We start from the raw sequence: 26,716 nt of genomic DNA on the forward strand, positions 1-26,716 counted from the left end.
TTCCTTCCTGAGAACATTTTAGGCTGTTATCGTGAGTCCAGGTTTTCATCCCCAAATTTAAGACCTTAAATGATTTAGATATGCTCCTAAATTAATTTGTAAAGTTTCCACGCATTTATTTTTAGTTGTTGCGAATGCAATGTTCGCACTGTTGAGCTCTTGTACAGGAATGCATATTTAAAATTGCACTGAATGATTTTGCTAAATATAATTTCTTTTTGATGCATCTTGAAGAAGTGAAACCTTGTCATTTCTTGGCAGTTTTCCTGAGACTGGGTATCATTTGCGATCTGTCATGTGCAGTGATTTAGCAGGGTGTGTGTGTTTCTCAGATATTTGTTGTTCGTGATCAGACCTTAGTCTCTCACACTGTTCCAGCATAGTAAAAGTCTGTATGTTTTATGGATGTAAACATTTTCCTACTGTTTAAAGGACAGAGCATTTATAGGACTTTTGGGGTCGTCATCTTGTTTAAAACCAAAAAGGGAAAATTCACTGATGATTGTCTTGTCCTGTGTTCGGACGCAGGCCCATAAACATTGCTATAGAGTGCCTGGGCTGGTGCACACATGTACATTGTGTTAGTGCACCTTACTGTATGTGGTTTATTGAGTTAATAAAGACTAAAAAGTTGTGTGGAAATGTTGCCCTCAGCAGAAGTTTTTATTTGTATTTATTTTTTAACCACATTAATAGCCTTGCATCAAGAATACTTTTTTAATATTTATATGCAGAAGATTAAAATGTTTAAGATTGATCAACAGTGCCACTTTTTTTTAAAAGTAAAAAAAAAAAAATCAGATTTTTAGTTTACTGCAGTTATTTAACAACTGATGCAAATCAATTGTTAGCATGCAAGTATACACTACCGTTAAAAAGAATGGTAAGATGTTTGAATATTATTAAAAAGATTTTCATGAATTTAAAATAATATTGTGAAATATTAATACAAATTAAAATTTAATTTAATTTATTCATGTGATGGTATATATATATATATATATATATATATATATATATATATATATATATATATCAATTTAATGGACCGAAGCTGAATGAAAGTATTTATTTCCAAACACCCACACTTCTGTACAGTATTACTATAAACTTCAATTCATAAAACCTGCAGGTATAATATTACACAACATAAATCATGTTAACTACACATCTTCATATTGCAGATTCCATTAATTGCAATTTTTTTTTTTTTTTTTTTAAACCCCAAAACTAGGTGTGTGATTGGTTTATTACAATGCCATATACCCAACAGATCTTAAGACAGACATTTTTTTTTTAAATCATCAGAGCCATTCATACACTCTTATGATTTTATTTCGTTTTACTGCAAGCCAAGCAAACAGAATCAGTATTATTGCTGAGAATGTTGTAGATCACAGGCTCTAGACCAGAGAAATTACAGTCCATTTGAAACACACATAGCGTCCCTGTGAAACTGAGTTACAATCTTTAAGTCAGAGAATCTGTCGTAAAGCACAAAAACGGTGCAAGAACACCGTCTCGACAAGACCGTTGATCTGAATTGAGGCATTAAATGTTCCAAACTGATGAAACTACAGTGTGACAAGATTCGCCAGATTGACCTAAATGGCGTGGTGACAGACGTACAAAAAAGTTGTTGTTTAGCTTACAGCGTGAGAGAATGTTATTGCCTTCTTTATCTGATTGCAATCTCTGCAGCGACAAAAACAAGATGTCATTGAGCACACAAACACTATGGACACATGCAAGACTTGAATGTCTTCAACCAAGTACTTTTTTCCTCATATCGAACGCTAAATCTTACCGATTGGTGATACAAAACAGTGGAATAGACACTCGAACAATTCATGCATATATATTGCTTTTTACGTATTGAATAAGAAATAACTGTCGAAGAGATGATGTGATTCAGGTTTCCCTGTAAAGATCAAATATGGCTTATATTCTGATAATTAACCCCTCTTGCTTGATTGATTGATCTGTCACTAATATCTAAAGCTCCTTGAAATTTGAAATGTGTGAAAGGTAAATGGTGTAGTCTGTGTTTTGCTCTAGTGTGTTCTCTTCTCGCCGAAGTCAGTACAAGTTGAAATAATATCTAAAGCTGCGTGTGCTTGAGATTATTTAGGGAATTACTTCTTCAGCATGTCCTGCAGAGGGCCTGGTAGATACTTCATCACCGTGTCCATGATGTTTTCCTCCTCCTCGTCATCTCCGCAGCCGGATGGTACTGCTTTCTTTGGACGGGTTAGACTGCCTTCGCTCGCCTGCTCCATTGCCGCCTGCGCCTCTGCTTCAGCCACCTCACGCTTCTTAATGCCATACTGTTACACAAACATAGGGAGTTACAAAGCTGAAATTAAAAATGCTTAAATGGTTAGTTTGCCCAAAAATGAAAATTCTGTCATTAATTACTCACCCTCATGTCGTTCCAAAGACCTAAGTTCATCATCAGAACACAAATTAAGATAGTCTTGATGAAATCTGAGAGCTTTTTGACCCTCAATAGACCACAACGCAGCTACGATGTTCAAGGCCCAGAAAGGTAGAGAGGACATCGTTAAAATAGTCCATGTGACCTCAGTGGTTCAACCTCAGAAGAGTTGTTAAATAAAGTCGTTATTTTTGTTGTCTTTGCACACAAAAAAATATTCTCGTAGCTTTATAAAATTAAGGTTGAACCACTGATGTCACATGGACTATTTAAACAATGTCCTTACTACCTTTCTGGGCCTTGAACGTGGTAGTTGTGTTGCTGTCTATGGAGGGTCAGAAAGCTCTCAGATTTCATCTTTTGTGTTCTGAAGATGACTGGAGGTTTTACAGTTTTGGAACAAAATGAGGGTGAGAAATTGAGACAGTTTTCATTTTTGGGTGAACCAACCCTTTAAGGTATAGAAACTAAGACACTGTATATGCTTGTCTTTGCACTTTTGAGTCAAATGTGTCTAAACATTTGAATCATATACTGAATGATTTACTGTGCTCATATACAGTACATATCATACATTTACATATCATGGTACTACCGTGATGCAATGACAGATTTGGCCAAATATTTAAAGAACTAACCGTGTGCCTTATTTTCTTTGAGTAATAATACAATTTTTCTAATAATTTAAACATTTTAAAAGAAATAAAAAAAAGCTTTAATCATTTACTCACCCTCATCCTCAATCCTGTATGACTTTGTCTTTTTTTATTTTTTTTTAATGTAATGCACATTTATAGCACAATACTTTTTCATTACCTTTGCGTTTGATTACAGAAAACTAGTTAATGCTTCTGTGCAGTTACAGTAGTTGAGGGAGTGACAGCAATTTGACCTCTTTCCCTCTTCCAGTTAAGACTTTTTTTCTCTTTTGAATTGCATATAGAAATGCAATTACATACAGATTTTGTTCTTTTCCTATTGGAGTAATTGGAAATGCAAAAATTACATTTGTTGTTGATTCTTTTCACCACTGTTAACCATAAGCTTCTGAGGCTTTGTCCACAAGAAAATGTGAATAGAGTCCATAGAAGATATTTTGTTTCCAGACAGTGGATTTTAGTTTTTGTCCATATAATGGAATTCAATGGAAACAGAAACGGTTTGGTTAACAACATTTTTCAAAATATCTACTTTTATGTTCCACAGAAGAATATATATAGTTGACTTCAGAAGGTTTGGGGAGCCAATAAGGAAAGCTAATAATCATTTTCCGAAAAGCAGAGATCTGACCATGATGATTGGTCTCTCTAACCTTGTCTCTGATGCCTTGTCTTATGGCTTCCCGCTCTGCTTCCATCTTGGCGTGTTTGGCCTTCCTCTCCTCCTCTTCCTGTCTCAGAGCTTCCTGTCTCTCTTCTTCTTTCTCTTTTTCTGCTTCGGGATCTTTATCCTCATCTCCTCCCAACATTTTACCAACATCAGGGGGGCCTCCTGAAAACACATAAGAGATCATATAAAGAATATAAATTACAAACAGCTTATATAAATTGTTTTATTTAAATGATGACTGGATGCAAATTACAAAAACGATGTGCAATTTCACTGTTTATATCACCTGTTCGTACAACAGATAAGGCATAGATATTTTCAAATTAATAAGCGAAGATGTAAGTGTATACTACTTATACTGTGTATTAGACAATATGTTGAGATTTGATGTGAAGCTGATATGATAAACCTAATTATATAAACTTTTCATAGAAGAAAATGACAAATACACTACCATTCAAAACTGCTTTGTTTTTTTCTCTTATGCCTACCACCTTTTTTTTTATTATTAAAAACGTCAATGATAAAAAGAGTTATATAGTAAAATAATCGTTTTCTATTTAAATGTATTTTAAAATGTAATTTATTTCTGTGATGTAAAGCTGAATTTTCAGCCTCATTACTCCAGTCTTCTACGTCACATGATCCTTCAGAAATCATTCCAAATATGCCAATTCAAGAAACATTTCTCATGTTTATCAATATATATTTTTGTGTAAATCTTAATATTTTTGCGGAAACTGTAATGCATGGTTTCTCTTTTGATCAAATGAATGAATCCTTGCTGATTTAAAGTATTGATATTTTTTTTTTTTTTTTTTTTTTATAAAACAATCTCCCAAGCCTTTGGTAGTAATGAAACTGAATTGGTTTTATATAAACTATCCCAATTTATCTGCAAAACAAAAGTCAAAAAACACCAATCAACTTGGCAAAACAAAGTTAACTTGTAAATAATAAATTCACCACAGCTGGTTCACTGGATTAAACAGAGCATCCTTGCAGGAACAGGAATAATTCATGGGTTGGTCACACCATGCCTCAACACACTTCCAAAAATATACAGAGGGAACGTCACTTTGCCACCATGCTCATATGGTGGCCAGGAGAGTAGTACACAGAGGACATCACATTCAGGTCTCCCAAGCAAAGTCTGGAATGTGAAACGAGGATATATGCAACAATATTCTGGCTTTGTGTGATATGTGCTACTTATCAATTTGTGTGGTCTGGCTCTCACCACCCACTGAAACACAAACTCAACATCATCAGAACATTACACCACAAGGCGAAGAATGTTCTAACAAGTGCAATATCAAGGAGCAAACTCATCAAGAGTGCTCTGAAAGCCTGTGGCTATGCTGTGGCTATGCAGAACAGGCCTTTGTTAAAAGCTAAGATGTCCAGCAAAAACATTGTTACACTGTATGTGGACGAATTGGCACAAAACTTTCAAAGGATCTTCAGTGAATACAACATTCTAGACCCAACTTTATAATAACTCTAATTAATAAATCATTAACAAAAATTAATGCTCAACAGATAATTCGTTTTTGTTAATGTACAAAACTTTTGCTGCTATCGGGCTGTGCGTGTGTGTGAACAGTGGATGTGTGGAAAAACACAGAAAATTACATTGATTCAGCAGTGAAAATGCCGCCGAAGAAGTTAAGTGATGTGGCTGAGGAAATCGATGACATTAAAGTCACGTTGGACTTCCTCAAAACACAGCTCACGGAGGTAAAGGAGCAACAGATCCGTATTTTGGATTTGGTGAAGGAGGTCCAGTCTCTTCGCATCCAGAACGCGGAGAAAGACATGAAAATAGTGCAGCTGGAGAATCGGGTTGCAGACCTCGAACAAAATTCGAGGATGAACGACATCATAATAACCGGGTTCACGGTGAAACCCCGATCGTATGCTCGCGCGGTGGACGTAAACATCAGAGATCCAGCAGCTGAGATTGATACCAGCTCGACAGAGCAACAAGTGGCGAGCTTTTTACAATCAAAAGGAATTGATCTGGATTGCAATAATGTTGAGGCTTGCCATGTGTTGCCGAGGAGGAAAGCCAGCGATAAATCTACTGTCATCATGAGATTTGCAAACAGAAAACACAAGATTGCGATTTTGAAGGAAGGAAAAAAGCTCAAAGGAACAAACGTTTATATCAATGAGCACCTCACAAAGCACAATGCAGATATCGCAAAGAAAGCCAGGTACCTGAGAAAAATGAAGAAAATACAACATACATGGACTGCCAACTGTAAAGTGTTTATAAAACTAAATGGAAGCCCAGAAGATGCGAAGGTATTGGTGGTGAGGGGTTTGGAAGAGCTGACTGAGTATGAGTAAACAAGGTTGTCAGGCTACTGGAATACGAGGTAAGCTGACTGACATACATACTCAAATAAGACACTCATCTGAAGCAGAAGATACAACCAGTCTGGAGTTGCAAATATTTGAACATACTGATTACATAAGTTTTGATATGGAATATGATATTGATCCGGACAAGAACTTTTTTACTTGTGCCAATAAAAACTGTGGCTACTATACAGATGAAATGCACAATCAAATTAATAAAGATGGCAGACTCTCCGTTATACATATAAACAGTAGAAGTCTCTATGCAAACTTTGAAAATATTAAGAACTATTTGCATGGTTTGGCACAACCATTTAGTATAATTGCTTTATCTGAAACATGGATGCATAAGGAGAAAAAAGAAAATTTTGAGTTGGATGGATATGATTTTGTACACATGGACCGAAAACATGGAGCAGGAGGAGGTGTTGCATTATTTGTGGACACTAACTTGAGATTTAGTGTTGTGGAGGATATGAGTCTCATTGTTGAAAATATATTTGAATGTTTAACAATTGAGTTACATAGAGAACATAGGAAGAATGTGATTCTAAGTTGTATTTATAGAAAACCAGGCTCATGTGTTGAAAAATTTAGTGAATATATGGAGGAAATGTATATCAAAAAAGCTAGTAAAACAATCATTGTTTGTGGAGACTTCAACATAGATATGCTCAATCCAAATAAGCATAAATTGATAGAAAATTTCATTAGCACAATCTATAGCTTGAATTTGTACCCTAAAATCACTAGACCTACGAGGATAACGACCCATAGCGCTACACTAATTGATAATATTCTAACAAATGAAATCTTTAATGATGCAATAAGTGGAATATTAATAAGTGACATCAGTGATCATTTGCCCGTATTTACAGTGTTTGATAGCGATTGTAAGCCTCATCAGGAACCACTAAGTAAATTCAAAAGATTAAGATCAGAAGAGTCCTTGAATGTTTTTAAGAATGATTTATTTGTACAAAATTGGGACGGTGTATATGACAAGAGCAATGTACATGATGCCTATGATGAGTTTATGAGAATATTTAAACAACTATATGACAAAAATTGTCCATTGAAGAAAATATGTACAATTTCAAATAAAAAAGGTCATCCCTGGATTACAAAGGGATTGAAAAATGCAATCAAAAAGAAGAACTTGCTTTATAAGGAGTTTTTTAAACAAAGAACCAAAGAGGCGGAAAATAAGTACAAGAAATATAAAAATAAATTGACTAATATCTTGAGGAAAACTAAGAAAGATTATTACAATAAATTAATAGAAACTAAGAAATCTGATGTGAGGGAAATGTGGAAAATATTGAATAAAGTAATAAAAAAATCTTCTGGCCAGTTAAGTTATCCTAAATATTTTAATATGGGAGACAAAGACAATTATAATATGATAGAGGTGGCAAATACTTTCAATACATTTTTTGTCAATATTGGGAAAGAGCTGGCAGAGAATATTCCTGACCCCAGAAATGATCAATATGGTTATTGCTCTATTGAAAGAAATGTAAATTCAATGTTCCTTTCTCCGGTGGAGGAAAGTGAGATAATTCAAATTGTTTCAAAATGTAAGAATAAAACTTCAAATGATTGTAACAATGTTGATATGACGGTGGTGAGAAATGTTATTGATGCCATTTCAAAACCTCTTACCTATATTTATAACTCATCATTTCAATCTGGCACATTCCCTAATCAAATGAAAATAGCAAAGGTCATTCCACTCTATAAATCAGGAGACAAACATCAATTTACAAACTATAGACCGGTTTCTCTGCTTCCACAATTTTCAAAAATTCTGGAAAAACTTTTTATCACTCGTCTTGACAACTTTTTGGAAAAAAATAATATATTTAATGAATGTCAGTATGGATTTAGAGCAAAAAGGGCAACATCACTTGCATTGTTAGATTTTATAGAAGAAATATCAAGTTCAGTAGATAACAAAATGCATACTATTGGAATATTTGTTGATTTACAGAAGGCGTTTGATACCATCAATCATGAAATTTTGTTAGGAAAATTAGAGCGATATGGGATCCGAGGAAAGGTATTAAACTGGATAAGAAGTTATTTGACTCAGCGAAAGCAGTTTGTGAAGCTGGGAGATTATTTTTCTGAATGCTTGGAAATTTCTTGTGGAGTCCCACAGGGGGCAGTGTTAGGCCCGATATTGTTTCTTATTTACATCAATGATTTATGCCAAGTGTCAGATGTATTGAAATTAGTGTTGTTTGCTGATGACACTAATATTTTTTGTTCAGGCAGTGATCTACAGTTGCTAGTGCAGGAGACAAATAAGGAATTAGAGAAGATTAAATTATGGTTTGATACAAACAAATTATCACTAAATTTAAAGAAAACAAAATTAATGATGTTTGGTAATGGTCGAAATAATTTGCAAATTGAAATTAAGATGGATGGAGTGGTCATTGAAAAGGTTAATGAAATAAAATTTTTAGGAGTTATCATTGACAATAAAGCGAACTGGAAACCACACATTAGTTATGTTAGGAGTAAGGTTTCAAGGAGTATAGCAATAATTGGCAGAGCAAGACCAGTTTTAAATCAGAAGTCTTTACGTATGCTTTATTGTTCATTAGTTTTGCCATACTTTACTTATTGTGTAGAAATGTGGGGAAATAATTATACAACAACAGTTCAGCCACTTGTCATTTTACAGAAGAGAGCTTTAAGGATCATTCACGGGGCGGGTTATAGGGAACATACTAATATATTTTTTATGGAGTCCAAATTACTAAAATTTAAAGATTTGGTGGATTTACAGACTGTGCAAATTCTATATAGGGCAAAGTGTAATGATTTACCTCAAAATGTACAAAAGTTATTTACTTGGAGAGAAGGAGGGTATGTGTTGAGAGGAAAACTAAATTTCATATTACCAATGGTACACAGTAGGAAGAAAAGTTTTTGTGTTTCCATACAAGGGGTGAAACTGTGGAATAACCTAAATGAGAAGCTTAAGAAATGTCCAAATATAAAACAATTCAGGAAAAGATTTAAAGAAATGATTTTTGAACGTTATAAAAATGAAGGAAATTGAGTTGGTTAAGCCAGAATGTCTGTTGCTAACATTTTGTATAAATGTATGAAGATTTATGTGTTTGTGTTTTGTAAAAAAAAAAAAAAAAAAAAAACTAATGTATTAAGAGTTTGAAAGAGGGGTGGGAATTAACAAGTGTTAAACTTCAGCCCACTCCTTTTTCAAGCAGCGGTGAATTTTATTTGTTGGATCATCAGTGTTTTTTCAATTATTGTTTTATGTTGTACATACTGTACACTTTTTCACTGTATGCTTGAAAAAAAAAAAAAAAAAATAAATAAATAAATAAAAATGTGACACGGGTAAGGTTTGGTGGTATGGGTAGGTTTACAGGTTGGTTAAAAGGTCCAAAATGATCGATTTTTCTTTTATTCATTAGGTTATTAAGGAAAGACCATGTTCCATGAAGATGTTTTGTACATTTCCTACCATAAATACCGTATTTTCCGGACTATAAGTCGCACTTTTTTCATAGTTTGGCTGGTCCTGCGACTTATAGTCAGGTGCGACTTATTTATCAAAATTAATTTGACATGAACCGAGAGAAATGAACCAAGAGAAAACATTACCGTCTACAGCCGCGAGAGGGCGCTCTATGCTGCTGAGTGCTCCTGTAGTCTACATTAATGCGACTTATAGTGCGACTTATAGTCCAGTGCGACTTATATATGTTTTTTTCCTCATCATGACGTACTTTTGGACTGATGCGACTTATACTCAGGTGAGTTATAGTCCGAAAAATATGGTATATCAAAACTTATTTTTTGATTAGTAATATGTATTGCTAAAAACTTCATTAGGACAATTTTAAAGGGGATTTTCTCTTCTTTTTCTTTTTTTTTCTTTTTTTGTATTAAATTTCAAAGATTCAGATTTTCATATAGTTTTATCTCAGACAAATATTGTCCTATTCTAACAAACCATACATAAATGGTCAGTTTATTTATTCAGCTTTCAGATATATCTCAATTTTAAAAAATGACCCTTTGTGGTCCAGGGTCAAATATTTTTTTTTTAAAGTGCATGATTGTATGAGCTGAACATTTAACATTGACATTTGTAAGCATGTATCCCATGTAAACATGTATACTGTAGGTGTGATATTTGTATGTTGTGTGTATATGTATATTTTGCCTTTTAGTGTCTGTATAGGCTCTTGAGTACCTGTTTATTTTTCAGTGTATATTGTTGTATGTATATGGAAACCATGTTTTTGACTCCTGTGAGTTAATTTGGAGCATATTAAATTTTAGCTCCAAGGAGAGTATGGAAAAAATGAGAAACAGCAACAGAAATGGTGAAAAACAAAAATGTACCAATCTGGTTACCTTTACAGTGTTAACATATGGTGTTGCATGTGCTCCCTTTCCGCTTTTGTACCTCTCAACAGATGGCATCAAAATGGTTTTCTGTCTGAAACGTTAAACCAAAGCTGCTAATTTTTTCGAGTCTGTGATTGAAGACTTGCTGTCACTAATGTACTGTGTTTTGAAATATCTATTTTTGGGACAGTTAGGGCAGCTGGTGCTTTTCACACTGTCCTCTGCTTCAGTCAGCTGCTCTGTGGCCCCGGTCCAGCGGTGACATCAGCTTTTCTACTTTAAACACACTCTGGCTCGAGTCTGAAAGCACTGAAGCAAATATTTGAACTGCATTGCCATTTGGGCATTCACATCACAGGACCACACACAAACAAGCTTTCACATAACAGCATAGTGAAGATGAGAGATAGTCAATTATTATATGAATATTGCACAAATATACTGTGGTGATGCCACTGGCCAAAATGATAACAAATATAATCATGCAATTATGTAATACATAATTGTTTATGATTGATAATACAATCATGTTTATGCATTATGTGGTTTTGCATAGTATTTTAAAGAATTCCATGGCATGTTCTGCAAATAGGGTGCACTTTGTTTTCCAGTATATATTAGAGACATATATGTTTTGTGTTGTGAGACTTAATAGACATGTTTGCTAAACTATAACGGTAAACTATATTACATAAAATTAACCTTACTATAAAGTGCCAAACTGTTGAGTTTATTGTTCATTGTAGTGATTTTAACAAACAGAAAAAAAATTTTTTAGCTGTTACACATTGCAATCCTGTTATCACATGTCTTTTCCTGTTACAAAATATGTAACATTACTTAAAATTGGTGACACTAAGGAAGTGGACATTTTCTATGCCATGACAAATAATAAATGAATAAAATGACAAACAAATAATCTCTAATTTAGCTTAATTTATTGCTGTGGTACTCTCCATAATGGCGTTAGATGGTAACATGGTAACATAATTGCAGAATAAAGTCATTATTATGAAGGGTCAGAAAGCTCTCGGATTTCATTAAAAAAAATCTTAATTTGTGTTCCAAAGATGAATGAAGGTCTTTGGAACAACATGAAGGTAAGCAATTAATGACAGAATTTTCATTTTTGGGCAGACCATCCCTTTCATCACTCAACTCTGTTACTCAAGAGAAAAGCACCTAGTCCTAATTTGCTACAAAATTTGCAATCCTGTTATCCATATGCCATAGTATGCCATAGTTCATTGTAATTTTACTACATTTGATCTAATTCTTTTTTTTATAATTACTGCTCATACTGCTCAACATTCAGTTCTGGGCTGCTGCATGCAGGAGATGCTGAACGACAAATAGTGTCGCTTTAGACAGTAGCACAACCTTCTTTCTCCGGTGCGTTAAGTTGAACATCGAACGACTTCCAAGGATCGCGCACGTGACCACTGCTGCAGCACTACAGCACTGACTTCGGTCTTTCATTCTTACTTCTGATCTCCCAACGGGAATATATACACTCACCTCCCATAGCTGCCTTCAGGAGGAAATTCATGATGGCTTTTCAAGTGCTCCTGTCCTTGTACTTTGCGCTTCAAATGTATGAAACCAGAGGTCGTACAGTCAGATCTGCAAACAAAATGAGCATGGTTTCATTATTAATAATGATAGCCTATATAATAATAATAATAGCAAAAGTGATGATAGCCTACTGCAGTTCAATAAAACATGCACATGCACAATTTGATCGGAACGTTTTGTCCTTCTGCTTACAAGATGCAATGTGAAACCAGTTTTGCACATGCATTTTATTCCAGCGCTGCGTGGTCTTCGAGCAAAAATGACACAGTAAATATAATTTCTGTCTTCCACAATGACAGATAATCAAATCCCTCCGTGCAGCTGCTGCTGAAAGCAACAATCAGGCTGTCACAATAGCAAAACCCACTGTGCAGAGCTAGTTTGATTCATTTGCGCTACTGTCTATTACCACCGTGCGTATTTTAGATATAAATAATACCTATCAACTTCCGGGGGTCAAAGATCCAGAAGGTAACTTTGGACTTATCGACCAGTGACTTTCTTAATCCAGTTCAGGACAGTCTATTTAGTCATATGGCTCAAGCTTACCAAGATCTATGCAAAGTGTTTTCGTTCATAGTCCGACCTGAGTAGTCTTGGTGCATTGCCTTACTTGAACCCCCGCCGCAAAGGCTCGGCTCTATCTAGCCCACAAGCCTCTTTCAGCACCACCTTCTCTGGACAGCACCTGCTCGTGACCCGCGCACCTCTAGCAGCGGTAAGAAATGCGGTTGTAAATACCTGCTCTTGGTCCGCGAAGGAAGCGGGCTATCGCGCCGATAGGGAAGTTGACGTGGGCCAGTTGTGGAAGATGTGTATTATTAACCCGCTAGGAGCATCCCAGAATCTCCAGGCGTCTCTTCCTGCTCGCCGAGCGTCTGTCAGAGCGTTGGCCAGTGGAACTGCAGCCGGAACGCAAGACGGTGAAAGCCCTTTGCATCACACGCAGCCTTTTCCCATCAAAACATCTCACGTCCCCAGACGTAGTGAGGAGCAATTGATTAGAGGTGCCGGTGGGAAACACGCCTCTGCCAGTGCTTAGCAGATGATCCCTCCACTGCTGTTGGAAGCTTCCTATAACAGATGCTGTCAGACCTGGAGACTTAAAGATGGAAGAATCTATGCCCCTCGTGACTTGGACTTCTCTTCAGAGAAATTGCTGATTCAGAATCTATGGCTCAGACTGGGCTTTCCCTTTACAGGTACAACTCAGCCACAATATACTAAAACATGGCCTGTAGCAAAATGAACAATTGAAAGAAATAATACTTTTATTCACAATAAACTCGTCAACAGGACTCATTTACAGTACAAAAGTTTACTATTTCAGATGTTGTTATTTTCAACATTGATTATAATAAGAAATGTTACTTGAGCACCAAATCAGCAAATCAGATGGATTTCGTAATGATCAACTGACATGGAAGTCTGGAATAATGGATACAAAAAAATTAAATTTTGCCATTGCAGGATTTAATTAAAATATATACTAAAATAGAAAACAGTAGTTTTTAGAGCTGAAACAACGAATCGATTTAATCGATTAAAATCGATTATTAAAATAGTTGTCAACTAATTTAGTCATCGATTCGTTGCTAAATAACTTTTATTTGCCGTAAGCGGCTCATTTCGTGCATATTTCAAATCTGCGGTGACCAAAGTGTGGCAGTAATGAGCCACCGGAGGTTTTACTCAGCCAGTACAACAGGAGAAGTAGCGAATAGCCAATAGGTGGCCTTGTTTTATGTCACGTGCTTCCCGAGCAGCGTCTCTGCGGCCATAGACATCATATGATGTCTATGTCTGCAGCATTCAGCGTGATGTGGGAGTACTTTACATTGAGCCTTTAAAAAAGAAGAGTAACCTGTAAACTCTGCACTACTGCACTGTTTAAGGGGACGTTCACATATCGCGTCTTTTGCACGCTCAAGTTCGTTATTTCCAACACCGCACCGCATCGAGTTAAAAACATTTAAACTTTTCAGAATGCCGCAACCGCACCGCGGGTCATGTGACAAGAACTAACCAATCAGCTTCATCCTTTCCCGTAACAACGTTAAAAGCTCAGTCAAGATGAAAGGAACAGCTGATCATAGTTGTATATGGATTTCCATTTTGAAATAAATTTAGTAGCAGAGCTACTGCAAGCGATTTTTTTGAGCTACAAATCCATTTATCCTTTGCTGAAATTTCCGCGTCTTCAAGGAGAGAGCAAGGAGGTTGCTTAGCAAAGGCAGAAGCCTCAGGGGCGCTTCTGCGCGAGCGCTTTGGAAAGAAGCGTTTTAGGCGCGATATGTGAACGGCCCCTAAGACTTTCATTTGTGCAGATTCTCCAGTACAATGTTGTTTGCAAATGTTTAGTCGTAAAAGCTGATAACATTGCTTTTTAACAGTTAACATTTAAAGCTTTACAAACATGTTCTGTGATCAGTTTGTCGTTTACCAGTTCAAAATTCAGTCGTGCAGCCTAATTATGACTGAATGAGAGAGGTAAATGTAGATATTTGAAATGCACTTTTTTTTCTAAGTATTCACTGCTCTTTTTCACACAGCAGGTTTTTTGTGTGTGTCCCATTTTTTTTCTGGACAACCTTCTGATGGATTTTACTTTAAATTGTGAGTTCCATTCAGGTTTCATGCCATTGGCACTTTTTTTGAAGGATTGTTTACAATTTCACAGCAAAAGCTATAAAGCTGTTTCCCAGTAAATAATAAAATACAATGCACTGCAATTTTATTCTGTTTTATCCTTATTCTTTGTGAAAATATGTTCTGAAAGATTCCTTAATAAGCTTTGTTCGGGATGTTAAACTACTTTAGGAGCTCTAAGGACTGCCACGGTGAAAACATTATTTGAAATCTCCTTGTGAAATTTGCTAGAGTATGGGTCAGTGTTCTGATTGCAGAAGAGTTCAACAAAAGAATTACTAACACAATAAAACAACTCCAGGTATATTTTTGATGAGGATATGACATATATAATCTCTTAAATCTATGCTGAATGATAAAGACCATTTATTAATAATTTACTTGGGGAAAAAATGGAAAAAAACTAAAATATAAGTACATAAACCGATTAATCGATTATTCGTAAAAATAATCGACAGATTAATCGATTATCAAAATAATCGTTAGTTGCAGCCCTAGTAGTTTTACAATATCACTGATTTTATTTGGCGAGCATATAAGACACATCTTATAAAAAAAGATCCAATAATAAGAATAATGATGATGATAACATAGACTGTATAAAAACAGGATGATAATAGTAAATGGTAATGCTGAAAAATTAGAAAAGAGAAGTTAGTTTTGAGAAAAGCTGTGGGTTAACTACTTTTTTTGGTAAATAAATGAATTTTGGAGAATTAATTTAATGTGTGCAGAAATAAACAATCGCAATAACATGATCATGAACTATTTTTCAACATGTAAAAATGAATGTTTCAGATGGTGTTTGTCATGTCAGCTTTACACATTTGGCAATTACTTTAAGTGCTCTGCATTTACAAATTGGATGCACAAGGTCACCTTTCCCATTAAAAAAAAAAAAGAAAAAAAAAAGATAGCTACAAAAAATTCAGCCATTTATGTTTATGTCAGAACATGAAGTGGTATTTAGTAGGTTCTTTTTATCCAACGCATCTTGCAGTAGAAGTAATTAAGCACAGAGGCTAAATATGTTTATGCCAGAAGCTGTCTCACACCAGAAAGAATAAATATCCACTTAGACCTTAGGGACATAGTCACCTTTTAGCTGAGGACACGCCACATGACTCTGCATGATTCAAACACACCCTCGCTCTTAGGGCAACACTGCAGTGCGCAAAGGTTCTCCCTGCAGTCATAACACCTCCCTGTTGCTGTAGTGTTGTTAAAAACTGGGCTGATGCAACTGACCCATGAAAAGGTTTAGTATTTCAGTTTTCTCTCTGCTGAGAGGAGACAGCATACTTACCAAACTGAGAGAGTTACAAGCTCAAAAAAAAGTATTTCTTTAGAATGTCTCTAAAAGCAAAAACAGTGGACAGCAGTAGACACAGTTCAGCTTCTCTCTTTTTTTTTTTTTTTGCAAATATGCAACCATCTACTTTATTTTATTTCTTTTATCACAGAAATAAATTCCCATGTCTGAATTTGACAAAGAAGGTATATAGTGGGTCCTTAAATGAAGCACTGAACAGAAAAGCCTGCTGAGATCATCAGTTGCATTGATCATGAATGTAGATCAAAATTGAAGGACTGAGAGAGAGAGAGAGAGAGAGAGAGAGAGAGAGAGAGAGAGGAAGGATGCTTTATGGTCCAACTGTTTCTGCTGAACTTTTTATTCTGTGAGCATTTATCTCTTCTGGACTGCAGCCAAATGGGAAACACTGATTTATTCGCTCTCAGCACAGAGAGCTGAGTGGACAAAACGAGGAGAGAGCAGGGAGAGCAGAGTAGAGGAGAGACTCTGATTACTGAAGAACTGAAGGTGAAGAATAGGAGGAAGAGAGAAATGTGTTTGAAATGTCTTGTAAACACCTTGCATGGGTCATATATATCTCTGCCATCTCCGTTACACTTGGTAGCACGTCCCTGAAGAGTTATACATGGCATTCCCCATTTACGCTTGTCAGGACAATTTTAACAGGTTATGACTGCAACAGTAAAGAAAGGAGGGACAGGATGAGGAAACAGAATGAATGAACGTTATGAAGTCAAAATTAAACCTGTACTTATTTAAAGAGTGACTAACTGAATAAAATTAGTCAGTCTACTTATTTGTCACATACTGTTACTTAATTTGCTAATTTGTTCCAGCAGTCCTGTTGTTTTTTTTATATATATATTGGATTAAAAAAGTAGTCATTTTGACTGAAACTAGTACAAATTAATATTTATAAGTAAAACCAGAATAGGCTACAGTTTGAATCCTTTCAATATTTGCAAGCTGAAAATTTACTCACCTTCAGGCCTTCATCTTCAAGATGCGAACCAGTTTGAAGAATTTAAGCATCACATCACTTGCTCACCAATGGATCCTCTGCAGTGAATGGGTGCCGTCAGAATGAGAGTCCAAACTGCTGATAAAAACACCACAATAATCCAGATAATCCACACCACTCCAGTCCATCAATTAATGTTTTATTAAAGCTTTGTGTTTGTAATGAACAAATTCATCATTAAGACGTTTTTAACATCAACATGTTGCTATGAGTCCTCTATCCTTAATTTTTCAGAAAAAAAAATCATTTGTCTAAATCAGGAGAGAAACAGATCAAGCGCTGTTTACAAGTGAAAACAGTTCAAAACTGTTCTAAACAAATATTTTGGTGGATGTTGTTGATGTGAGAGGACAACGGGATGGACTGGATGAAGCATTATTATGGACAATATTATGGATATTTTGGGCAGAAGTGATGGTTTAAAGTTAAATGCCTGAAATTTTATCAATGGATAAAACCTTTTTTTAATTTGGTTGAAGTATATTATTATTATCAATATTTTGTTATTTTGGATATATTTATTTTTATCACTCCATAAAATACTGTCTAAATAAATAAATAGGTCTTTGGACTATAGTGAGAAAATGGCTTTTAAACGTAATTGTAATCAAATCTACAGATGTAAACATATAAAATGTAATAACATAAACAGTTCAATGTGTACTTTGAATGTTTTCTTTGCTAGTCTGTCATCATGTGGTTGTCAACTGACAGATCACCTCATTAAGATTGTAGTCTGTGTTCAGTGCTTGTGTTTGCTGTGAAAGTGCCCTTCCCTTCTCTCACGTTTCACTGCGACACGCTGGGTCAAAATGACTCCGTTCTACCCCAAAGACCCCTCCTACTCGCTCCCGTATGAGCCTCGGGCTTTCACAAAGCGCAGTTTGCGGAACGGAGGTGCTTTTGATTACGCAACCTTGTCCACTTTCACGCACATTATGACAGTGCTACTGCAATGCAGCATCGACCGCGCTGCTGCGGCTGCTGTTCTGCAGTAGTAGGCTACTACCGGCACGCGATCATCTCGCGGTACTGAGTAGGCGTGTATTGAGTATTGATAAGGAATGATGCAGCCAGAGTGAGCCTATGATCATCGCGCCAATAACCCCCCACATCTTTCTTTTACTGCTGAGAACAGGTGCAGAGCAGCTATTTCACATGTAGCCTATAGTCTGTACTGACTATAAAATACTTTCTAAAATCACGGAATATGTCTGTTATTACGTTTGACTGAAGAGAGATGCAAGAAGTCAAGTCAAGATGAGCTTTACTGTCATTACGCTACTGTACATGTGTGGACACACTGTACAGTGGGACGAAATTTCTTGCCTCACAGTACCAAGGTGCTATACAGACATACAACAATGAAGTAAAACAGTATAAAACTATACACAACTACACTGTAAACCCTAATGTTGTCTTGACTTAAAAAATCAAGTAATGTTGACTAAACATTACTTAAAATTTTGCGTTTTGGCCCTGTCACTTAAAAATATGAGTTAATTTAACTAATTTACCTTCAAAATGCATAAACTTTAGATTTCAAGTGTTGTGAGCTCAAAATCATGAGCAATCCTTTGGAAAAACTCAACGTCACTCTGTTCTTCCTTTAATGTGATTGGCCATGGGAGGAATTCTGCCTAGCAACAAGAGAACAAAAGCACTGATTGGTGGATTACAAAATTCGTCCTTTTGGTCTGTTTGGTTTGTTGAACTACATTTCAAGAGGCCTTTTTTTTTTAGTGTATTATGTTAGGTGAGTAAAGTTATGTAGATATAAAGTTGTTTTGCATGACTTCTACTAGTGAAATATGTTATCCTTGTGGTACGTGATTTTGATATGGTATGAATATTGAAACGACAACTTATAGTATTTGATGAAGTGGCCCAATCGTTTTCCTTTGAGAGAAAGAACATGGCAGCTAACGTTACTGCTTAACTCGTTAGACCAATACACTGGAAACCCTAATAAGTTGACTGAAGTAAATTGATTGAGTAAACTCGTTGCCTCAATTTAATTGAGTAATGGAGTCTCCCAAAACTTACATATTTAAGTTTATTTAACTTGACGGTTTTGTAGAAAACCCTAAGTTGACTGAACTAAATTGATTGAGTAAACTCGTTGCCTCAATTTAATTGAGTAATGGAGTCTCCCAAAACTTACATATTTAAGTTTATTTAACTTGACGGTTTTGTAGAAAACCCTAATAAGTTGACTGAACTAAATTGATTGAGTAAACTCGTTGCCTCAATTTAATTGAGTAATGGAGTTTCCCAAAACTTACATATTTAAGTTTATTTAACTTGACGGTTTTGTAGATTGTACTTAAATCACTCAGTTCACCAAACTTGGTGCTTATTTAATGTACTTAAACGATTATGTTCACTTAACTTGGTATTAAATTCAAGTGTACTTATATATTTAAGTTAACTCAACATATAAATTTAACTGAAAATTATGTTCTTATTTTTGACCACACACTATTTGCACACTGAAGTAAAACAAATAACAACATATTTAATCTTTGACCTTTTGACAAAATGTCACAATATTTATGAAAATACAGTAAACCCTATGCACTGTAAAAAAAAAAGTTGTGTCAACTTAAAAAAAAGGCAACTTATCGCAAGCGCTTTTTTGAGTAAACTTAACAAAAAATTACTATGTTTGCGTATTTTAACATCAACCTAATCCATTGGGCAAAGTTACTATCTTGTGTACGTCCGATATAGACGTTTACAGATCCTCCTTACAAGGTTCTGTGACTTTATTTCTGTCAGACATCTAGAGAAGCTCTTATTGAGAATTAATAGAGGTTTAAATGTTGATACTTGATTCATTTGAAGTCACCATTGTGGTGGAAAGTGTTTGGTTTAGTTGGGATCTTGGTCCAGTTACTTCTTGTGTAAGCTTGTCTTTTGCTGCTGTAACAGTGTATTTTAAAATGCTGTTTTTGTGACGAAGAACTTAAAAGAGCTCAGGTGTTATTAGCTCTTTGTTGGTGTTAGCTTGTCTCTTGCTGCTGTAACTTGTGCGTTGTAAAACACTGTTATTGTGGCAATGAGAGTTGAGATCAAACATGCACAACTAACTTGTAATGGTGACAAGTTAAAATAAAATGTATTGCTGCAACTGTGGATTCACTTTTATGGATAGAAACCTAGTAGATAAAATAATGTACTTACCTTTTGAAAACCGATCACGTCGTCCCAAACAGACATCAAGATTTTGGATATGCATCACATCAATGGTGACAATCAGAACAAAAAAGGTTGTAAAATAAGGATGAGTTTGTGCTATGAAGCTCTTTTGTTTGTCACCGTTGTTGTGATGCATATGCTAAATCTAGAAGTCTGTGTGTGTGAGTACTTGATCCTTTTACTCAAATTATTTCAAATGCATTCATTTTGTCCATCTTCAAAATAAGTATTTTGCTCTTGGTGCCTGTTATAAATATCAAACAAAACTTATTTTATGATCTCAAATACGTATTATATGTTGACTTTCTCATCAACAAAAAACATCTGATAACACCTGAGCTCATTTAAATTTGTCTTTTTCACCACAAAAACAGCGTTTTTATATACACTGTTACAGCAGCAGACAAGCTAACACATGAACTATCTGGACCAAGATCCCAACTAAACCAAACACTTTCCACCACAATGGTGACTTCAAATGAATCAAGTATCAACATTTAAACCTCTGAGTGATTTAGGTACAGTCTACAAAACCATCAAGTTAAATAAACTAAAATATGCAAGTTTTGGGAGACTCCATTACTCAATTAAATTGAGGCAACAAGTTTACTCAATCAATTTAGTTCAGTCAACTTATTAGGGTTTTCAGTGTAACCTACTGACAGATTTTGACTATAAATATATTATATAAAAATGCTGACCTATACATTAATGCTTCACAAAAATACTGTACCTATACACAACTAACCTACTGACAGATTTTGACTATAAATATACTATATATATAAATGTTTACCTATACATAAGCAAAAATAAAATAAAATAAATAAATACAGACTATACGAATGCTTCACATAATACTATACCTAACCTACTGACAGATTTTGACTTTAAATATACTATAGATATAAATGTTTACCTATACGGTACATAGACTGAAAAAGAAAAATATACAGACTATATGAATGCTTCACATAACATGTGCAAAGAGAAACATCGCAAGTCAAGCAGCTGGCTTGGGAACAGTCCAAGATGATTTGTAGTGCATGAGCAAGTAAACACATATTACTGAGTCTTTTGTGGGATTGTGTACATACAGTGTGTGTGAAACGTGTCTAGTGCGCGTAGAGGAGAATTGCACAAAATAGATTTGAACTGCACAAAAAAAAGAGAATGTTTCAGAATTTATTTTCTGTGATGTGGTAAGGTTGGGGGGGGGATGATCCATGTTTCAGGAGGTAGGGGGTTTGTGTGGGGTTTCAGAGGAGGGTGGGATGATTTGAGTTCAGGGCTCTCACAGCCTGGGGGAAAATGTTGTAGTCTGGTGGAGTGGGCTCTGATGCTCTGGTACCATCTTCCTGATGGTAGGAGCTGGAAGAAACTGTGGGAGGCATGGGTGGGGTCCTTCACGATACTGTTTGCTTTACTGGAGCATCGTGTGAGGAAGATGTCCAGGATGGAGGGGAGAGAGGCACCGATGATCTTTGCGGTCTGCTGCACTACAGTCCCTTTACCAGACAGTGATGCAGCTGGTCAGCACGCTCTCTATGGTTCCTCTGTAGAATGTGGTGAGGATGGGTGGAGGGGGGATTGCTCTTTTCAGTTGGCGTAGAAAGCGTAACTGCTGTTGTGACTTCTTGGAGAGTGACATGGTGTTGGTGGTCCAGCTGAGATCCTCTGTGATGTGTACTCCCAGGAATTTAGTGCTGCTGACTCTCTACACAGTCGAGCTGTCGATGGTTAGTGGGGGGTGGTCAACAGAGTTTCTCCTGAAATCCATCACAACCTCCTTTGTCTTCTCCACATTGAGGGACAGGTTGTTAGTGCCACCATTCAGCCAGCTTTGCCACTTCCTCTCTGTAGTTTCATCACTGTTGCTGATGAGACCTACTACAGTTGTGTCATCCACAAACAGCACACACCCTTGTGGAGCGCCTGTGCTCGAGGTGTGACATTCTGACATATGAGTCTTTATTTTCTAGGTGGGTAAGAGCCAGGTGGAGGGAGGAGGAAATTGCATCGTCTGTAGAGCGGTTCGGACAGTATGTAAACTGTAGCGGATCAAGTGTGTTGAGGAGGCTGGTTTTGATGTTGTGCATTGACTAACCTCTCAAAGCTCTTTAACATGATTGGAGTCAGTGCTATGGGATGGTAGTAGTTTAGACAGGACACGTGATTTTTTTGGTGCCGGTATAATTGTTGTAAATTTGAGACTTGTGGGGACAACTGCCTGGCTCACCGAGGTGTTGAAGATATCTGTTAGGACATCAGTCAGCTCTGCTGAACAGTTTTTCATTACATGGCCAGGTATTTTGTCGGGACCAGCAGCCTTGCATTGGTTAATTCTAGATAGGGTCTTTCGTAAGTCGGATGTAGACAGACAGAGCGCCTGATCGTTGGGAGGTGTGGGCAGTTTTTGTGCAGGTGTGTCATTCTGCATTTCAAACCGTGAAAAAGTGGTTGAGTGCATCCTGGAGGGATTTGTCATTACCACAGGCCTGTGGCGGGGGCTTGTAGTCAGTGATGGTCTGAATGGCTTGCCGCAGGCTCTGTGTCTCTGCTGTTTGTGAAATGATTGTTGATTTTTTGAGCATATGACCGTTTTGCATTTTTGATGCTACAGGACAGATTGGCTCTTGCTGTTTTGAAGGCTGCTTTATCTCCTGATCTGAATGTAGCATCTCTAGTCTTTAGCAGCCCACGAACCTCTGCTGTCATCCACGGCTTTTTGGTTTGCACACGTGGCGATGGTCTTGGTGACTGTCAAATCATCAGTGCACTTTTTGATATAATTTATAAAATATTTTTAAGAAATAATTTAAGTAGCTAAAACCAGTCCAAAGATGTAGAACAAAGTCTAAATCATATCTAAATCTAAATCTAAATCTAATCACATCTTTGTAGTTTTTAAATAGATACAACAACAGACAACTCAGCTTCAATTTCTGTCATTGTTAATAAGTGGAATTTAACTGTTTAATTTGACTGTAGTTTACTTTAATAATAATAATTTTAAAATTCCTCAAAACAGGATAAGGCTAAGAAACCCCTTCTGTATAAACTTTTACAGAATGTATAAATGCCTTACAAATATTTATATATATTCAAAGTGTCAACACTGTAAAATACTGAATCAATTATTCTATTTCAAATTTATTTAGGAAATTTAGTAAGCAGAACACCAAAAGAGATTAATCTGAAAGGTATAATAATTTATAACATATATAGACATATGAATATTTACATATTTATTTATATAAAAGCAACTATGTGAATGCCAATTGACCTTAGCAAAGGTTTTCATGAAAGTGAAGATGTCTGAAATGTACATTTAATTCATGAAAATTAAATAATAACACTATAAATTACAAAAAATGTGTTACTTTTAAAAATAATACTATGATGACAACAAAGTTAATTCCTATCCAGGCTTGATTTGCCTTGCCCACTTGTCCCCCCAAAAAAGGACCCAAGTGGGCAAGGCAAATCAAGCCTGGATGGGAATGATCTTTTTCCACTTATATTCTTATATATTCGTAAGAATTTACTGAACATCTTAAAGTAAGATATCAGACAGATAAGATATCACGATATCAGAAGAGTGAGATATTATGAATTAGAAGTAAAAATGAAGATTAGTAAAGAATAATGTTGTAGAATTACACTATAAGCCAAGAGGAGACTAGTTTTTTGTGAGACTAGAATATTCTCACCAGATTTTACACTATGTCTATCATCCACTGGAACACTCTCTCATGAACACAAGCGTGATGGTTAATGGAAGCTAGAGATTATAGTTTATAGAGTTTTAAATTCAGACATTTTCAGTTCACTTAACAAGGAATTTATTACCCCCCTTGAGCTGTATAGAGTACAATTTATGACGGATGGATTCACTTTTTTACTGTATTGGACTTCAAAATCCCATTCACTGCCATTATAAAGCTTAGAAGAGCTTTTTTCTGATTGTATTTGTCTCAAAGAAGAAAGTCATATACACATGACTTGAGGGTGAGTAAATCATGGGGTAATTTTCAGTTTAGGGTGGCTGCTGTCATTTAAAATCATCACCTAATATTAAAAGAATCTACATTTAAATTAGTAATATTTAGGTGAATGTGTTTTAATGAGGGAAGTTTTGTTATAGGCTATGCATGTTAATATTGAAGGCTATATCAAGTCACAAAAGACATTTGTTATTGTGCTAATAGACATTTCAGATAAAAATATCAAGAAATTGTTGATAATACATTTACAGTATTTTTGCTTTGGGAGAAAATGAACCGACGGGTGATGCTAGTTCCTGTCAGTGGGTGGCAGCAGTGAGTTGTGTCGCGCGCGGCCGCTCCTCCAATAGAAACGGAGAAAGAAGCTTCTCACAGCAGCGCTGTCCTCCTTTAGCTCTGACGCCGGATTAATCTGCCTCTGTTGATGATTTATAAAGTCTATCAGCATTCCGGTATGTCCGATTCTATTACACCTGTTATCACGCAAGGGAATGTACTACAGATAATCGTGTCAACGTAAGTAATGTGCTTACACAGCTTGCTAGCATTTCTTGGTCCGGTAACAGTGTTTATAAAAGCAAACACTAAACTTTTCGACACGTTACCTTTACTGTACGTAAGACTCGACATCTGTTGTTTATTAATAACTTTATTTCACAGCTCTTCTGACTTTGTAGTGTATTTAGCCAGTAATGTAGTCCGTATTTATGTGAGGGTGATACTTTGTTCATTGGTGTCCAAAATGATTAGAACACTAGCATTTTCAGCAGCTATTTTTTGTAAGTCAGTTATTTCTGATATAGTTTACATATCTAATCATTAATTTTGCCATTCATTGTAATAATCCAAAGAGATTTTTGTCTGACAACAGCCAGTGCTTCACACAGAGATCTGATCTCATCATCATCCAGTCTGTCTTGAATGACATGAAAAACAACAAACTGAGATCCAGAAGAACTGTGGGAATGAATCCAAGATGCTTCAAGAAACCTGAAAAACTATGCACCTAGGGCAAAAGCTGCTTTAAATGCAAACTGTTACACCAAATGTTGATTTAATTTAGTTATTTGAAGTTAATTGATTAAGAAAATCTATTAATGGCATTATTTTTGACAGCATCCCCATTTTACATAATTGTTTACGCTTTTCACAGTACTGTCTCTTGAAGCAGCTTGGAAATATTGCCACAGTTCTTCTGGATTTATTTACTAGTAACTGCTTTAAAGGAATAGTTTACCCAGAAATCAAAATTATGTGATAAATAACTCAGCCTCATGTTGTTCCAAACCCGTGAGAACTCTTTTTATCTTCGGAACACAGTTTAAGATATTTTAGATTTAGTCCGAGAGCTCTCAGTCCCTCCATTGAAGCTGTGTGTACGGTATACTGTCCATGTCTAGAAAGGTAATAAAACATCATCAAAGTAGTCCATGTGACATCAGAGGGTCAGTTAGAATTTTTTGAAGCATCGAAAATACATTTTTGTCCAAAAATAGCAAAAACTACGACTTTATTCAGCATTGTCTTCTCTTCCGTGTCTGTTGTGTGAGAGAGTTCAAAACAAAGCAGTTTGTCATATCCGGTTCGTGAACAAATCATTTGATGTAACCGGATCTTTTTGAACCAGTTCACCAAATTGAACTGAATCGTTTTAAACGGTTCGCGTCTCCAATATGCATTAATACACAAATGACTTAAGCTGTTAACTTTTTTTAATGTGGCTGACACTTCCTCTGAGTTTAAACAAACCAATATCCCGGAGTAATGCATGCACTCAAACAGTACACTGACTGAACTGCTGTGAAGAGAGAACTGAAGATGAACACCGAGCCGAGCCAGATAAATGACTCGTTCACGAGTGAAGAACCGGTTGCATCGGTTTTCGGATCACCAGTAGTTCTTTCGGACAGTTCGATTCAATAAACCGGTTGAAGAAAACGGTTCACCGGTTCTTTTGCGCTCGATTTAATGCCGTCATTGGCGATGATTGCCCTTCATTCAAGCCTTCGGTTTACCTGGGCTCATAACATCAGCACAGAATCAGTTCAGAATCAATCACCAAAAGATTCAGTTCGGTTCAGACGCTCTGTGTGTCGGTCTGCTTCACGCTGAATCACACATGCGCAGTATCATCAGCTCCTCGGTTCTCGAATCGGACACGTCTGACAGAAACGGTTCTTGACTCGTGAATGAGTCAGTCTTTTGTTCGTTATCTGGCTCGGCTCGGTGTTCACTCTCTCACAACAGACACGGAAGAGAAGACAATGATGAATAAAGTTGTAGTTTTTGCTATTTTTGGACTAAAATGTATTTTCGATGCTTCAAAATATTCTTACTGACCCTCTGATGTCACATGGACTACTTTGATGATGTTTTATTACCTTTCTGGACATGGACAGTATACCGTACACACAGCT

The 26,716-nt window shown here is 36.0% G+C and overlaps 2 protein-coding genes across 5 annotated transcripts in view; one reads left to right on the forward strand and one right to left on the reverse strand.

The window, feature by feature from the left end:
- Positions 1-1,317: 1,317 nt before the first annotated feature.
- LOC132143477 (complexin-1-like) lies at positions 1,318-13,193 on the reverse strand. 3 transcript variants are annotated; one of them, XM_059553710.1, is made up of 4 exons: positions 12,848-13,193; positions 12,050-12,154; positions 3,750-3,928; positions 1,318-2,327 (listed from the first exon to the last, which is right to left on the reverse strand). In XM_059553710.1, the coding sequence occupies exons 2-4, from the start codon at positions 12,078-12,080 to the stop codon at positions 2,136-2,138; spliced, it is 402 nt and encodes a 133-aa protein (XP_059409693.1). In that variant the 5' UTR covers positions 12,081-12,154; positions 12,848-13,193; the 3' UTR covers positions 1,318-2,135. The 3 variants fall into 3 exon arrangements, with proteins under 3 accessions (XP_059409693.1, XP_059409694.1, XP_059409697.1); XM_059553711.1 differs by lacking the exon at positions 12,848-13,193 and adding an exon at positions 12,656-12,814; XM_059553714.1 differs by lacking the exon at positions 12,848-13,193 and adding an exon at positions 12,546-12,568.
- An 11,496-nt stretch (positions 13,194-24,689) lies between these two features.
- LOC132143478 (bifunctional UDP-N-acetylglucosamine 2-epimerase/N-acetylmannosamine kinase-like) overlaps positions 24,690-26,716 on the forward strand; it is a 19,605-nt gene continuing 17,578 nt past the window's right edge. For both annotated transcript variants that reach the window (XM_059553718.1, XM_059553717.1), the window contains exon 1: positions 24,690-24,815. The gene's annotated coding sequence lies outside the window, so the exon portion shown is untranslated. The remainder of the gene's footprint in view (positions 24,816-26,716) is intronic.

The sequence above is a fragment of the Carassius carassius genome, chromosome 7, assembly GCF_963082965.1.
Source record: "Carassius carassius chromosome 7, fCarCar2.1, whole genome shotgun sequence".
In the NCBI taxonomy this organism is placed as follows: domain Eukaryota; kingdom Metazoa; phylum Chordata; class Actinopteri; order Cypriniformes; family Cyprinidae; genus Carassius; species Carassius carassius.

Bases quoted from the DNA above. Each gene is read 5' to 3' on its own strand.
- LOC132143477 (XM_059553710.1), bottom strand. From the start codon at position 12,080: ATGAATTTCCTCCTGAAGGCAGCTATGGGAG. The intron at 3,929-12,049 runs GTGAGTGTATAT...ATGTGTTTTCAG, and splicing joins CCTGAAGGCAGCTATGGGAG to GAGGCCCCCCTGATGTTGGT. The intron at 2,328-3,749 runs GTTAGAGAGACC...TTTGTGTAACAG, and splicing joins GACAAGGCATCAGAGACAAG to TATGGCATTAAGAAGCGTGA.